Source organism: Diabrotica undecimpunctata, chromosome 6 (assembly GCF_040954645.1).
Source record: "Diabrotica undecimpunctata isolate CICGRU chromosome 6, icDiaUnde3, whole genome shotgun sequence".
NCBI lineage: Eukaryota > Metazoa > Arthropoda > Insecta > Coleoptera > Chrysomelidae > Diabrotica > Diabrotica undecimpunctata.
The window spans coordinates 2,693,279-2,707,360 of NC_092808.1; the positions used below are offsets into that span (position 1 = coordinate 2,693,279).

The 14,082-nt window shown below is 32.7% G+C and overlaps 1 protein-coding gene across 1 annotated transcript in view; it reads left to right on the plus strand.

Moving 5' to 3' along the window:
* unc-13 overlaps window positions 1-14,082 on the plus strand; it is a 347,574-nt gene that overhangs the window by 150,018 nt on the left and 183,474 nt on the right. The window contains exon 5 of the mRNA XM_072534612.1: window positions 4,241-4,460. Within this exon, the coding sequence (XP_072390713.1) occupies window positions 4,241-4,460 (220 nt within the window). The remainder of the gene's footprint in view (window positions 1-4,240; window positions 4,461-14,082) is intronic.

The window sequence follows — 14,082 nt, forward strand, 5'->3', positions numbered from 1 at the left end:
CGTGGCGGGCCCTTGGAAAGCTATAATCGTGACACTGTCAAGGAAACTATCGTTTTTGTCGATACACATGATCGGTCGGGCAGGAACTAACGACCAGATAATTTCGGTTAATAGCCCTCTGGCGGCGTCTTAGGGATATTAAAGATATGCCGGATAATGGCATCATTAATATTAACTGTTATACGTGCCAAGAAAAAAATTAGTCGAAATATTTTAACAGTCACTTTACAACACGAAGTATATGCATTAATCATTATTACTTCAACGAAAATAAGGAATTAGCTATGCTGTATTTTCTGATTTTGTGTTTTTCTCTAGTTAGCATTAGTTTTTATGACTAGGTTTTCTTATTATTTAGTCTATTTTAGTTTCCATGCTGATATTTTTGTTGGTGATCTCCAAATCAACGTCATTTTCTGTAGTTGTAACTGTGTGTTCATTGTTCTTCTTCCGATTCCAGCTAGTAACATCTTATACCCTTCAGGAGGTTTCGGTGTTAGGTTTTCTTAACAGGTGAACTATTTTTTTCACTCCACCAGATCCTTCTTCAATTCTTACATTTCTCTCGTAGTTTTTCATTTCGTGCAGGTAATTTGGAAATCTTGTGTCCGTATTTTACTTGGTCTTCTGATTCTGTTATTTCTTATTTTTTTTTGCTTCGCATATCATATTCGTAATCCAGCTAATAATTTAATTTTAATCTTTTAATAGGGTCTTTAACTTCCTGTCAACACGCATGTATATATTATTAATTGCAAGTTTTTATATTTATTACGCTGAAATGACATTATGTGATGATGATTTATTCCACATTCTTATTTTCTATCGACTCTATATGAAAATATCAACAAAAAAGCAAAAGGTATGAAGTTTACAGGTGCCTACCCAATAAGAACAAAAGTTTTAATTGACGACCATCCACTAGAAGAAGAAGTAATTTGAATTATTTGGGTTTATACAAAGACTTATGATAATTAGCAAGAAAATGATAACAGAAGGTCAACTCTACGTCAACTAATTCCCTGCAGAAAGAGTGACGCACTACAATTACCTCGACAACATAATAAATTATGAATAGACCAACAACTAGGAGATTAGAGCGCGCATAGGAAAAGCTAGATCCACCTTCAATCGGATGGGGGTCTTCTTTAAGAGTCACAACTTTTCTCTTGATATAAAAATAAGAATGCTACGATGCTACGTCTTCTCTGTCCTTTTTTATGGTGTTGGCATATGTTCCCAAAAAGTGGAAGATCACAAGCATTTACTGTACAAAGGTCACCGAGATCGCTGAGCAAAGCAAAAAAACCTAGGTTGTGAAGATTGATAGTGAAATAATTTAAAAAAAGTTGTATATCAATAATTTACTACTATAAACAATAGTTACAACGAACAAACAATAAAGAAAATTTTAAATCAGAAACTACATAAGACAGCCCTAAAATTAGTATTTCCGTCACCAGAGAAAAAACTCAGTACCTCGAATACATATACAGGCAAGATGTTAACAAGTAAGTCAAACACATAAAAAAAGGAATAATACCAGCTTTAAAAACGAACAACAACTTGGGCAAATATATTAAAAACAACAAGAGCCAAAACAAACAGGTGTGTATACAAACTTAAATGTGGCGACTAGCCAAAAACTTACATCGGTCAAACTGGTAGAAGTTTTAACAAACGTATAAAGGAACATAAAAGAGCTTTTAATAACAGAAAAACAGATTCTACATAGGCACTTTACCTTCTAGACCAGAATCATTCTTTTAATGACGATTTTCAAATTCTTCACAGCCAAAATAAGGGCCTCAAGCTATCTTTATTAGAATCTATGAAAATTAACAAATTAAAAAATAAATCATTATGAATGACCAACTTGAGATAAACAGTTCTCCCATCTTCAACCTCTTTAGGTAAATACTATACAGTGTTAACACATACCAAAAATGGATCAATTTGAAAAAGGCACTTTGCTGAAACAATTGTAGTGTTTTACTTATTTAAATCTATATTTCAGAATTATCATTTTTACATCCAAGAAATTTTTTTATAACTTCAAAAGCAAATTTTGATAAGGCTTTTAATAATAAAAAAACAGACTTTGCTTTCTAGATCATAATTGTTGTTTTAACGACCAATTTTACATTAGTGTAGCTCCTCAATCATCGTATTGAGTGCATTCCACGTGTCGGCTATTAGTACTACACCATCTGCGTATCTAAAATGGTTCAAGTATCTTCCGTTAATAGGGATTTCTTATTTTCCCAGTCTATTGACTTAAAGATATCTTGTAGGGTAGCTGTAAATAATTTTGGAGATATTGTGTCTCCTTGTCTTACGCCTCAGTTGATTTTTGGTCTTGTTTCGATTTCATTACCCAACGTCATTATCATTTCAGCTTGTTTGTAAATATTATGTATTAATATTCTGTACCTGGAGTCGATCCGGTTGTTGACTAATGTTTCTGTTATTGCCCACAGTTCTACGCTATCAAAAGCTTTTTGATAATCTATAAAAGACATAATGGAAGATTGTATTCGTTAGTCTGTCTGATTTAATTGTTAACCTGTTTGTAATAATCTTTGTAAATTTGTGAAAGAAGTGAAATTGGTCGATAATTTTTCAGGTCTGTGATGTCTCCCTTTTTGTGTATTAGTATTGTTTTAGCAGTATTCCATTGTTCGGGTATGTTGCCTTCGAATAGACATTTATTAAATAGTATTTTTAGATACGAAGATGGAGGGAAGTTGCCAGGAATCGACAGGAGTGGCGACTTCTTTGTGAGCAGGCCAAGATCCACAACGGATTGTCGAGCCACTTATGATGATTTTTAGATACGTGATGGCTTCTTCTCCGCCTTCCTACAGCATTTCTGCTAGGATTCCAGCGCTTCCAGGAGCTTTATTCCTTATCATTTCTTTTACCGCTCTTTCTATTTCTTCGTGGCTTATTTCGGGCATCACTTTTGAGTTGACATTTGTTATCTGCTTTTTCAAGTTCTGCTTTGAGGAGTTAGGAGTACCTTTTCTGGAACCATACAGATCGGCGTAGAACTTTTCCATTGAGTTTGCTATATCAAATTTACTTTTTTCTAGTTGCCCTTGTTCATTTTAATTGTTATTATGTTTTTCTTTCCTAGTTTCGGTTTGGTGCAATTGAGACCTCGGTTTTTCTCTATGACTTGTTCTATACGGTCTTCGGGATGTTTTTTAATGTCCTGTTTTGTCTGTTTTCTTATTACTCGATTAAGTTCCTTAAATTCTGCAGTGTCTCTGCAGATCTTTTCTTTGTTTCAGCATATTTTGTGATTCTACATTTATTTTGGATTTTCGTTTTTTGTTAGCGTTTGCCACTTCTAAGCTTGCATTTAATAGTTCTTTTGTTATGAGTTCATTGATCTCATTTAATCTAAGTTAATCTAGATATAATACTTTCGCTGGTTTTAACTTGCTTTTATATTGTTCTGGTTTAAATTTTAGTTTATCTGTGTCTATATTCCAAATTTTTCTATTATATATATATATATATATATATATATATATATATATATATATATATATATATATATATTAAAACTATTTTACGTTTTAATACTAGGGGAAAAATTTTACTACTATCCATTTTGGAAGTAGATGGAATAATTTACGAGATATTCAGGACAGCACTGTGATAAATATTGATCCGTAACGGAGATAGTTGATTGTAAAGTTTTTTCTGAATTCTTCATAACTTTTTCATCAGCAGCATACTCAAATTTCAGTTAGAAACAACCGAGAGATTTTTACAAAAATCTAAAGACTAAGTACAATCAACACCACATCTATAGATCCTATTTGGATCAATTCTTGATGCAAACATTCCTCCCTCTAAAAAATAAAAACCATTTTTTTATCATTTACAAACTATTAATAATAAATGCAATACAAAAGAGTTCCACTTAATAATTTTAATAACCAATTAGACCATAAATAAAATAAGCAATAGAGTATCGATATTTTGTGTAGTAATTTATAATTTATAAATCCATATAATAAAAATTCAAAAATGAGTTTGTAATGCCTTATAATGTAATTTATTAATAACGAACATAAAATATTTATAGTAAAATTCCGAGTTTACTAATTTTAAAAGCAATAATATAAAATTATATTTATGGCATATAATGCAATATAAAATTATATAAACTGCAACATTCATACAGAGTGGGTCTATTTACTAGATACTATTTGTCTATTTATAGAAAATGCACGTCTATAAGAAGACTCTTCAAGCACTCATCTATCCCATCAGCAGCACCACACCTCACAACTTCGTCCCATGGACGGCAACATCACCTACCTACTGTTACGAGTGCGAGGGTCTCCTGTGGGGCATTGCCAGACAGGGAGTCCGGTGTACCGAGTGTGGAGTAAAGTGCCATGAGAAGTGTAAAGATCTACTCAACGCCGATTGCCTTCAAAGTAAGTACATGCTTGTTTTTTTATGTAGTAATACAGGGGTCGTATTTTCGAATTTAATCGAATTTTCCTGCATACGAGTTTACTTGAAAGAAAAATTTCGTATACGAATCTGAATGTGTATTTTTGACCGTCCTTCGAATGAATACGAGAAGAATTTGCACCGCCAACACTGCAAATTCGACAACCCAAAACTTAAATAAAAAGAAAGACGAATAATTAACAGTTTCATTTAACCTATTTTATAGTGATGTTATCGTATAAAATATCATAAAAGAGAAAATTTTGCCGGCAACATTTTCGACTAGTATGAAAGTTTGTGGCCTGGCAATTTTCGCGAATTAAATTTTGACAGTTAAATCACGAGACGTCAGTCGAGTGATCTTGTCAAAATTTCATAAGCGAAAATTGCCAAAGGGCAACAAACTTGAATAAAACCAGAAGAAAATTTTGCCGGTAAATAATTTTCTCTCGAATCAAATTCGACAAGACTATTTCACGAGATAATTAATGCACCATATCAACGAAACATAATCTTTATTTATTTGTTAACAATATTAAATATACAATTATTATAAGCTATAGTAGTTCGCCCAATCTTTTCTATCAATGCATGATTTTGTGTACTATTGAACTGTAGCATTTGGGAACTCGAAGGTCCAGCTTCATTTGTTGTTCTGAGATTTTCGATCAACCTCAAGTGGTGACTGGAATCCAGCTGCAGATATGGTTTTAGAGAGCTTACATTTGAGTGACCCGTTAATTGTATTAACTCCTGTTCAGAAACACCTTGTTTGAGCAAGGCTGACACAGCTGAAGATCGATGAGAATAGTTTGTTATTTTATGTTTTTTTGTGTCTATTCCAATTTTTTCAGCTGACATTTTTGTCCATTTAGATACGGAGTTGATTCCAAGTGGACAGTTTTTGAACCAAGGTAAATATCCTTTCAGTTGGGGTGAATGGTAAGAAAGAGTAGTAGTTTGTAAAGGTGTGACAATAAGCTTATTGGTCGGTAGTTTTCTATATTTGCGGCGTCCCCTTCCTGGTATGTGTCCTTCCAATAGATATTTATTCAGTAATGCTCTCATTGCCTCTTCTAATGCAGTGCCTCCCATTTTTAGCATCTCTGAAGTAATTTTATCTTCTCCTGGTGTTTTCCCATTTTTCATTTGTTTTAGGGCGGCTCTAATTTCTGATGTTATTATTTCAGGGAGATCCTCTGAGCCCACATTTAAGATATGTTTTTATGGTATACCGGGGTTTGGAATAGTAGGACTATACAGCTTCTCATAAAATTTTTGGATTTCTCTAAAGATCTCTTCCTTATGTGATCACAATGTTCCACGGTCGTCTTTTATCTTTATGAATTTATTCCTTTCAGTGGATTTACATGTTTTTAGTACTTTCATGTTCTTATTGTTCTCTATGGTTTCAAGAATCTGGTTTGTTCTATAAGCTTTAAGGTCTTTTCGAATATTTTTCTTAACGCTTCTGTTGAGCGCTTCATAGTCCGGGTTATCTCTGTTCGTTATTCTTCTTTTCTCTATCTGTTCTAAAGTCTCGGGTTTTAGTTTAGCTTCTTTTTGTTTTCTTGTTCTGCAACAAAGTTTCGTAGTGATTGTTTGTATGTCTTTAGTTATTTTCTCAGCTAGTTCATCTATATTCTTGTGCTCAAAGGTATTTGCTACTAGTTTCCGCGCTAATTCCTCTTGGTATTTCTCTTTATTACTAGCTAGGATGTCTGCCGTCGGTAAAGGGTTTGTTGTTAATAGTTTTCGTCTTTCTCTCTTTACGTTAATACGTATATCGGCACGAACTAGTCTATGGTCACTGCCGGTGTTAAATTTGTTCAGCACCTCAATGTTTTTACATATTGATCTATCACTGAAAAGGATAAAATCTATTTCATTATTAAGCTGGCCGTCAGGGCTACGCCATGTCCACTTTCTTTGTATTTTTTTTATAGAGCGTGTTCAGGCAAAACATTTTTCCGGTGCTGACGTAATTTGCTAATGTCTCTTCTCTGGTGTTTCTGTTGCCTAGACCGAAATTTTTTATGTAGTCTGAGTCGCCTGGTATTCGCCACACTATTTTTGCATTAAAATCACCGGTGATGATAACATAGTGTATTTTTTCTAGGTCTTTAGCTCGCGTTATATCTTCGTAGAGTTGTTCTATTGACTCGTCATCTGCAGTGGAAGTTGGAGCATAGCAGTGTATTATCTGTAAGCTATATCGTTTATTCAGTTTTAACACAATCTTCACCTGACTTACGTTGAAATCTTGATTTTTCGTCTGGATTCATTAGATCTGTCCAAAATTGATTACGCCTCAATGACGTTTGTCAAACTGACAACAATAGAATTACCAGACACCCTTATGACGGACCTGTCAGAATTTTGTCGCTGAGAAATCTCGGGCAGGAAAAAGTTTTGTTTTGAAGAAAATGCTATGACGTTGTATCAGTTAAAAAAAGTCTAGTGAAAAAGTCATCTAAAACAATTTGCTTCTTGTAAATTAGCTGAAAGGAGTAAAAAAAAAGCATGAAATGTGGAGGTTCGGTGTCGGTCGAAAAAAAACGCCAGTTAAGCCAATCAACTCCATTGTGAGAGGTTTGTTAATCTGCATAATTTTTGACATTGTATATCCAAATAGTCCTTTAAAGTGTTACAAAAGGGATAGTAAACTCTGCCTCTCCATTCTGCTAATCCTTGCGCCTCTACAAGGTCATTAACTATATTTCTTTCTATTAAAAAATTATTTAAAGCAGCCATTGAAGCAGCCATTTATTGTAAAAATATTGTATACAACAACAATTAAAACTATCAGCCGAAATATTATCTGACGTACACGGGCCCAGTGACAACCGAAATGACAACAATTACTTTAATTGTATACTAGCATCGAAATTCGAATGGTTCAGACCCATTCGAGTCAACGTATACGAAAGAAATCGTATGCGAAATATGCTCGAACGAATTCGAAAATAGGACCCAGGTCGCAGATATTAGCAAATGTTTTAGTGTCAATTAATTTTAAATAAAAACTTTTTTCTTTCTTTTTAACTATCTAAGATTGAGTTCCGTATCTTTGGAGTCTATCGCCAAAATCGTTGTTATTGTCACTCATAACAAAATAAGAATTACTATAGTTCTCAAGCTATTTTCTTCTAAAATTTTATTTTCTAAATGTATATATATATATATATATATATATATATATATATATATATATATATATATATATATATATATATATATATATATATATATATACAGGGTGGTCCTTAAGTAATTGTACAAACGAAAACCGTAAATTCTACACTTTAAAATATTACGGTTTAAGTCAACTTTCTTTAATAAAATGTTAATATTAAGAAAGATACAGGGTGTTAAAATTAAAATTTAAAATTCTATTTTTCGCTATAACTTTCATGTTTGTAAACATTTATGCATAAAAATTTGGGTACTTTTAAATATGAGAAATTATAATTTGATGCTCACTTTGATGTAGCTGATAGAGGGCGCCACATATGCCACATATTTGGCATAAATTTGTACTTAACTTTTTTGCTCTTTGAGTTACCTGTATTTTTGATAAAAAATATTAAAGATACATTATTTTAACAAAAAAAAGGTATACTTCTTAATAGCTTCAAAACTTAACAGTTTTCGTGATAATCGCATTTTACAAATCAGCTGCATAATTCTGATTTAAGGCAATTACTCCAGGCAACGAAGGAAAAATAGACAAAAACGTTAATAAATCTAAATTTTGGTATAAAATACTTTTAACTAAAGTAAATAGTTAACGAAATATTAAATAAAATAAATATATCAGCAGGATAATTAATAATAGGATTTGACAAAATCAGAATCATAGGATTTTACATCAAACATTTTACTTTTTATGTTAAATTAAAGTCATAATCAAAACATTTTGTTTACCAACTAAATTAAGAAATAGTTAAACTAAATAACATAACTTTTTGTCAAAGTAAGTGTTTGATATGTCCACCATTTTCTTTAATTCATTTGTCAATATATTACATATAAAAGATCGTCTCATATTAAATAGCATCATTGTTTCTAAAGAAACTGCTGCAGTATTTATTTCTTCCCATAGTTGGTTGCGAATGTTTATGTGATTCTTATAGACACGTTGTTTTAATACGCCCCATACACCAAAATCAAGCGGATAAAATTCTGGGCTACGTGGTGGCTATAATGTATAATGGATGAATATATTCTTTTGGATACATATCCAAACCTTATGGTATATTATAAAACTACATCTTATATGTCGCACAGGTTAAATAATGTATTAAACTGTGATGTATCTGATTCATTGGTTACTTATATAAACACGGAATAACCTATCGATGACATTACTTATTTATATGATTACGTTACAGCTTACGAGTAACTGTAATTACATCTCGAACAAATGGTCTATTATGATTAACTAACAAACTAATATTATGCTAAACTAAATTACTTGTGTGTTTTTTATATATATAACAACATTGGTTATTAGGCCAACGATTATGTTTTTGTAAAAATGCTGAGTCCTTAAGATTAGGTTGGTAGCAAAAGTATTATGAAACAAGACACATATGTGTTATTCAATACCCGTGCTTTAGTTTCTAATTGTCCTAATAAAAATGGGTAAACAATTTACGTAATGAATAATAAGTATTCGTTTGGGATTTTTTATAAATTTAATAATGATATCAATATCTCACCACATTGCCAAGGAATATGACTGCCACGATCAATCCACAGTTCAGAACAGTTATATTTAAGTATGTTCTCACTGCCTTCTCTATAGAATGTGGTGGTGTAAAATCTTGCATAAACCACATTTTTTTGGGGTTTTAGCATTTTACAATAGGGAAAAAGTAATACAACGCCAGTAGGTATAAAAACTTAAAAAGCGATAAAAAAAGGAAATTGTAAACATGATGACGGCCAACGTCTGAATACGGACACGGCACCTAAAGAAGAAGATGAAGAATATTTTCTTCAATAAGACATTTAGCAGCCATAACAAAAATTTTGTAATGTTACATTATCATCTTTAAGTTGTTGTAATAAGAATAAACTGTGAATTATGCTTATCTACAGGTATTCAGTGCTTTACCGCACAAATATTAAAACTAAGAATTATTATGCAGTTGACTTATAAAATGCGAATATCTCGAAAACGGTTAAATTTTGAGGTTACTAACAAGTATACCTTTTCCTTGTAAAAATAATGTATCTTTAATATTTTTTAACACAAATAGAGCCAACTTAAAGAGCAAAGAAGTTAAGCGCAAATCTATGCTACACATGTGGCATATGTGGCGCCCTCTATCAGTTATATTAAAGTTTTTATAAAATTATAATTTATCCTACTTTAAAGCATCCAATTGTAAATTTTTGTCCAAAAATATTTACAAACGTAAAAGTTATAGCGAAAAATAGAATTTTAAATTTCCACTTTAACACCCTATATCTTTTTTAATATTAACATTTTATTAAAGCAAGTTGGCTTAAATCGTCATATTTTAAAGTGTAGAATTTACGGTTTTCGTTTGTACAATTATTTAAGGACCACCCTGTATATAAAATATACTATCTACCTTGTGTAGTAATGAAATATAAGTATTATTTCCATCGAGCAAAAAGACAAAAGAGGGAATGTAAAGGTAGTGGGGGCAAAAATATTGTTAGACAGGAAGTGCCATCTTGAGAGGCCAAATTAAAAAAGGAAAGAGAGTCTTTCCTTGTTTAAGAAATCAAATTTAGTTGGGTTATGTTATTATGTCTCCCAACTGTCACATGAAATCTTATTTATATTGAAGTTTTACAACAATTGTTTCACATTTTAGACTATTATTGTTAATATTTAATTAAAATTTTCTCGTCTAAGACACATTCTGAAAACTATTTTATAGCTACTGTTAATAAGTGTAGGAAAATTTAAATTTGGCGCATTCGCATTTCCGGATATGTCCGCCATCAGAGGCCACTTTTTTGGTCGCCTTTTCATAACGATTAGATTCCCTCTTTTGTCTTTTTGCTCGATGATTATTTCTCGAATACGGCTAAAGTTCTCTGTAATGCTATTGCTAAAGAGTTTCAAAAGGTTTTTTTGTAGTCAACTTGCATGTTATTATTAAAATAAACGATGCAGAATGCAGTTGGAAAATTAATTTACTCATAAAATAGTAGTGTATTGTTTGAAACGAAGCTATTAACTGTATGAATGGTGCAACAATTTACTGTGTAATTAAATAATAATTATTAAGATACTAGAAACAGTAAAATAATTATTATAAAAGCATGTCGTCTCTTGCGATACGAGTATTTTAATGGTTTCGTTTTAATGATTATGAAGTATGATTATTGTTTTACTTAAAACGTAAACCTAGTTAATGATATTTGCTGTAGTAACTACTCTACAAAAAAATTGTATCTATAATTATGTATTTAACAGTTAAGAGAGTTATTTTCATCTTCCCACTTTTCTGTTCTGCAAGTTCCAAATTTGTTACACAGTAATAGAATAAGGTCTTACCTCACTCTGTCAATTCGTGTATTCAAAGACAAATGCAAATCCTCGTAGACGTCGGTTTTTAATTTGCTTCTTATATCTAACCTTATCAAAGTTTTGTTATTTCGACGAAGCATCAGGGCTTCCTTTCTTTAGGGCTTCCGAGGTCTAAGTCTCCCAAGCCCACAGAAACTACTACACTGATCACGATTCAATGCATTACTGCTACTAGGAACAGCGAACAGCGGACGGTGTATTTTTACCGTGGATGGTGACGAGCAGATACTGGATACTGCAGTTAATACTCAACGGAAAGATCGAGTGAAAAAGAGGAATTGTTAGGAAGAAATACTCATGGCTCCGAAACCTTCGTCAATGGACTGGCTTATCAGCAGATAACTTGTTACATACAGCGCAAAATCAAAAACAATATCGGTAAATACTCATGGAAGCTTCCCACGCGTAATTTAGACACGGTACTCAAAGAAAAAGAATATATTTTAGTGTCTTATGATTTAGTTGGGTCTTTTTGTAGTTTTGTGTATGATCCATTTGTGAATAGTTCTTCAATTGTCTCGTAATATTGAATTTTATATATAAATACAGTTACATTGTCCTTTTCTGTCGGTAAGACTATAATGGAATCATCTGCTTTAAAAGATTTTATGACTTTAAGTTTCTCTTGTTGCTTTTTGCACTGTATTGTGTATTTTTTTAATATGTAGAAGCAGTTGTTAATTGAGGAGTCAGGGGAAAAAACAATCAAAGTCCACTTTTGGTCGAAATTGAGATAACGAAGTTTTCTAGTGATGAATACATATTACTTTCGGATGGTACGGAGTAAAAGTGAAAAACATTTACAGTCCTTTTATAACAAATGTTAAATGAAAAGGTGTACTGGGGAAGAACCATCATAATCCGCGCGCTGCGAGGGAATAACCGTCAGTGTCCGAAGGCGCCCCTTCTCTGTCTCAACAGGTTGGGTCGAGTGCAACATTTCTGTGATTTTCTATCTTAGTTTAGCGACTTTGTTGGTGTGTTCCAGTTTGCCAGTTAATTATATTTAAACAATAGTAAAGTAGTGAGTACATACTGATTAAAATGGAAAGTAGTGGTAGCGATTGTAGTGATGTAGATGTAGGGACTGCTGCTAAAAAAAAGAAGAAAAACAGGCCGTTTTCGTGACGTTATAAAACTTCTGAGAGCAACCAGTCATGAGGTAGGTTCAGATTGCAAGTGCCATTGTTTTCGTTGTTTTTGTAACGTCAATGAAGCCGCAAGGTAAAGCATTTTAAATCAATTCAATGAACTTGCTAACTACGAAGATTAGAATCGGTATTAAGGTGGTCTGAAAACCGTTATCTCAGTTATACGTTAACGAATTCAGTACAGGGACATCTAATCTTGCTTCTTATTCCTATCGTGTTAGAAGTGGCTCTAATGGAGACTCTCGTGATATGCAAGTATGTTTCAAAGCATTTTTATCCATTTATGGAATTTCTGCTTTTCCAGTGCAAAGGATTCGAGAATCACTGACCTCACTGGCACTTAGGCTAGACGCTAGAGAAAAACACGGAAATAGGCTTCACAAAATTTCTGAAGATACTATCGTCAAAGTGACAGAATTTATTGATTCCTTAAAAGGAAGAAAATCGAAAATCGAAAAAAAGATAGTTAGAAAAATAATAAATTTTCGTTTGACAAGTTTCGCGAAATTTTTGAAACAAAGTTTAGTATTGTATTCGGTTTTCCTAGGAAATACATCTGTAGCTACTGTGGCACTATAAACACAGAAATATCTGCCCTTTCCCAGAAATTAGATGCCAGCCCAGCAGTAATAAATATAAAATCCAAATCTTGGAAAAATTACAAGAAAAAAACAACGAAAGACATTTTCATCTTGCGGGAAGTGAAAAATTTTATTATGCCAAAAGAAAATATCGAAAATTATCGTCAAAAGCAATCAGTACTGAAGCCATAAACGTATACTTTCAAAAAAATTCACCAACCCCTAATGTGACCTCAAACGATGTTTACTATAAACGACAACTTAATTTTATAAGCTTTAATGTACATGTACAGACCGTCCATCCGGCCTTTGTTGATCTAAAGAAAGCATATGACTCAATACCTAGAGTCAAATTATGGGAAGCAATGAATGATCTCGGAATCCGACAAACACTAAAAGCAGTTAAAGCACTATACAAAGAAAACAAAGTAGCTATTAAATGTGGAAATAAAGCCAACAATCCATTTAAGACGACAAAAGGACTTCTACAAGGCTGTGCTACGTCCCCTACTCCGTTTAAAATATTCTTGGAAAAGACACTCAAACCATGGAGGAGAAAGTGCGAAGGAATGGGCATACCAGTAAGAGACGAATACCTATACACCTTAAGTTTTGCCGACGATCAAGTAATCATCGCACAAGATGAAGAAGATCTCAGCTTTATGCTCAGAAAACTAGAAGAAGAATATAAAAACAACGAAATGGAATTAAACTTAGAGAAAACCGAATACCTAACAACAGAAAACAAGAATATGAGAAACCTAGAGATAGACGAGGGAAGACAAATAAATGGAACAGATAAATTCAAGTATTTAGGAACCATAATATCGAACCAGGGAACAACAGAAGAAGATATAAACAACAGACTGAGACAAACAAGAAACTGTATAAGACAACTAAACTCAGTGTTGTGGGATAAGAACATTACGATAAAGACAAAAAAGCGAATATATAATACCCTGACAAGAAGTATCCTGACATATGGGTCCGAAAACTGGACAATAAACAAGAGAAATAGAGGTAGAATAAGAGCAGTAGAAATGGAGTTCCTGAGGAGAAGCTGTAGACTTACAAAAAGAGACAGAATTGAAAACGCAGAGATTAAGCGGAGAATGGGAGTGCAATCAGACATAATCGACTATATAGAGGAGAAGAGACTATCCTGGTACGGCCACGTCAGAAGAGCGGACAGAGGACGCTGGATAAACAAAATCACAGAATGGAGCCCGATTGGAAGAAGAAAGAGAGGAAGACCTCGAAGGTCATTCAGAGATGAAATCGACGAGGCTATGGA